Raw genomic sequence first — 2,093 nt, 5'->3', positions numbered from 1 at the left:
TGCAAAATTTCTGTCTCCATCATTGTTTTTGTCTTTCTGTCTGTCTGTCTGTCTGTCTGTCTGTCTGTCTCTCTCTCTCTTACACACACACACACACACACACACACACACACACACACACACACACACACACTGATGTTTAATCACAGTCATTTGAAAGAAGTACTGAATGTTTCTAAAACTAATCATGGTTAGCTCCCTTTTTTGTGTTAAACTCAGCACAAAATGACCCACACATTTCATGCTGCTGTTAATCTTCCTTACTCCCTTTCATAACTAGAGCCCATTTTTCCTTATTCAAGATTTAAAGTGAAGAAGACTGTAAAAGAGCAGGAAAATCTGGGTTTCAACTGGAATATACAGTTAATTAATGAATAGTTTTACAATGCCCAGGTTCTAGGGAGAGTCGAACCCTACAGAAACCCAAGTGGAGATTACACAGGATGTGCAATTGTGAAAAGTTTATTCAAGTAATGAGTGGGCTTGAGTAAAACATATGAAAGTAAGTGCAGTTACAAAATCTGAAATATAAAACAGTCAATTCCAAACTAAATATTAAATTTTGTTAGAACAAAAAACCATGCACTTATAACACATCTACTCTGAAGCTCTCTATGAGGCACTTGATGGTGAATACAAATTACATATCAACCCACTTCACTATGTAAAATTATAAGTAAGTCATAGATTTAACAACTTTTTCACAAATAACGAATGATCTCTTTGCAGGTAAAATAGAAGGAAATATGATGGAATATGAGAACTACACTTTTAACGACTTCATCCTCTTGGGACTGTTCTCTTCTTCAAAGACAAGTTTAACTTTTTTCTCAGTTATATTTTTCATTTTTATTATGGCTATAACAGAAAATGCCCTCATGATCCTCCTAATCCACAGGGATTCTCGACTCCATACCCCAATGTATTTTCTGCTCAGTCATCTCTCCTTCATGGATATCTTGCACATTTCCAACATTGTTCCTAAAATGATTGCTGACTTCCTCTCAGGCAGCAGAACTATTTCCTTTGCAGGCTGTGCCTTCCAGATATTTCTCTCTCTTACCTTGCTAGGTGGTGAGTGCCTTCTCCTGGCAGCCATGTCCTATGATCGATATGTGGCCATCTGCCACCCACTTTGCTACCCTGTGCTGATGAGGGATAACTTCAGTAGGCTCCTGGCTGCAGGCTCCTGGCTGGTGGGGATCCTCAACTCCATAGTCCACACAGCTTTTGTACTACACTTTCCCTTCTGCCACTCAAGGGCCATTGATCACTTTTTCTGTGAAGTCCCTGCCATGTTGAAGTTGTCATGTATAGACACAACACACTATGAGCAAGGAGTTTATGTGAGTGGCATTATTTTTCTGATGGTCCCATTTTCCATGATCTCTATATCTTATGTGCAAATTCTCCTCACTGTATTCCAAATGCACTCATCAGGGGCCCGGCAAAAGTCCTTTTCCACCTGTTTATTCCACATGGTAGTTGTCATAATGTACTATGGGCCAGTCATTTTCACATATATGAGACCTCGCTCATACCACACTCCAGGGCAGGATAAGTTTCTGGCAATATTCTACACCATCTTGACACCCAAACTCAACCCCATAATCTATAGCTTTCGGAATAAAGATGTCCTCAGGGCTTTGAAAAACATAGTCCAAAGTAATATTCTGAATAAAAAATGAATAGAAAAATGCCTCATTTTTGTGTTTTGTAGACTCACATTCTTAAGCTTGTTTCACATATTTACTTCAGAGTAATGAGTAATTGTACCCAGGTATGTGTTTATGTCTGTATAGAGATGCACACGATAAAGTCTTGCTATAAGGCAACAATAACACATTATCTAAGAAGACAAAATATTTTTAATGTATTTATCGAAAATATTTTGGAATTATGTGTGCCATCTGCTTTCACAATTTTCTAAACTAATGCACAGGAAATTTTTCTATTAAAATTGATTAATTAATTTTAGTATTTGCAACAAAATAGAAAGCTATATTTTAATTGGTAAAGGTTTAATCATATCTGTAGCAGGAACAGCAGGGATGTCTCTAGTAAATGCTGGGGGCCCTGTAGCTGCAAAAGGA

At 37.6% G+C, this 2,093-nt stretch overlaps 1 protein-coding gene across 1 annotated transcript; it reads left to right on the top strand.

The window, feature by feature from the left end:
• Positions 1–746: 746 nt before the first annotated feature.
• Olfr170 (olfactory receptor 170) lies at positions 747–1,688 on the top strand. Its single transcript, NM_146957.1, has one exon. It carries the CDS (start codon positions 747–749, stop codon positions 1,686–1,688), a length of 942 nt encoding a protein of 313 aa, NP_667168.1.
• The last annotated feature ends 405 nt before the right edge of the window (positions 1,689–2,093 follow it).

This window comes from Mus musculus, chromosome 16, assembly GCF_000001635.26.
Source record: "Mus musculus strain C57BL/6J chromosome 16, GRCm38.p6 C57BL/6J".
Lineage (NCBI taxonomy): Eukaryota > Metazoa > Chordata > Mammalia > Rodentia > Muridae > Mus > Mus musculus.
The sequence above is the reverse complement of the archived record's forward strand: the minus strand, read 5'-3'. Positions and strand labels throughout refer to the sequence as shown.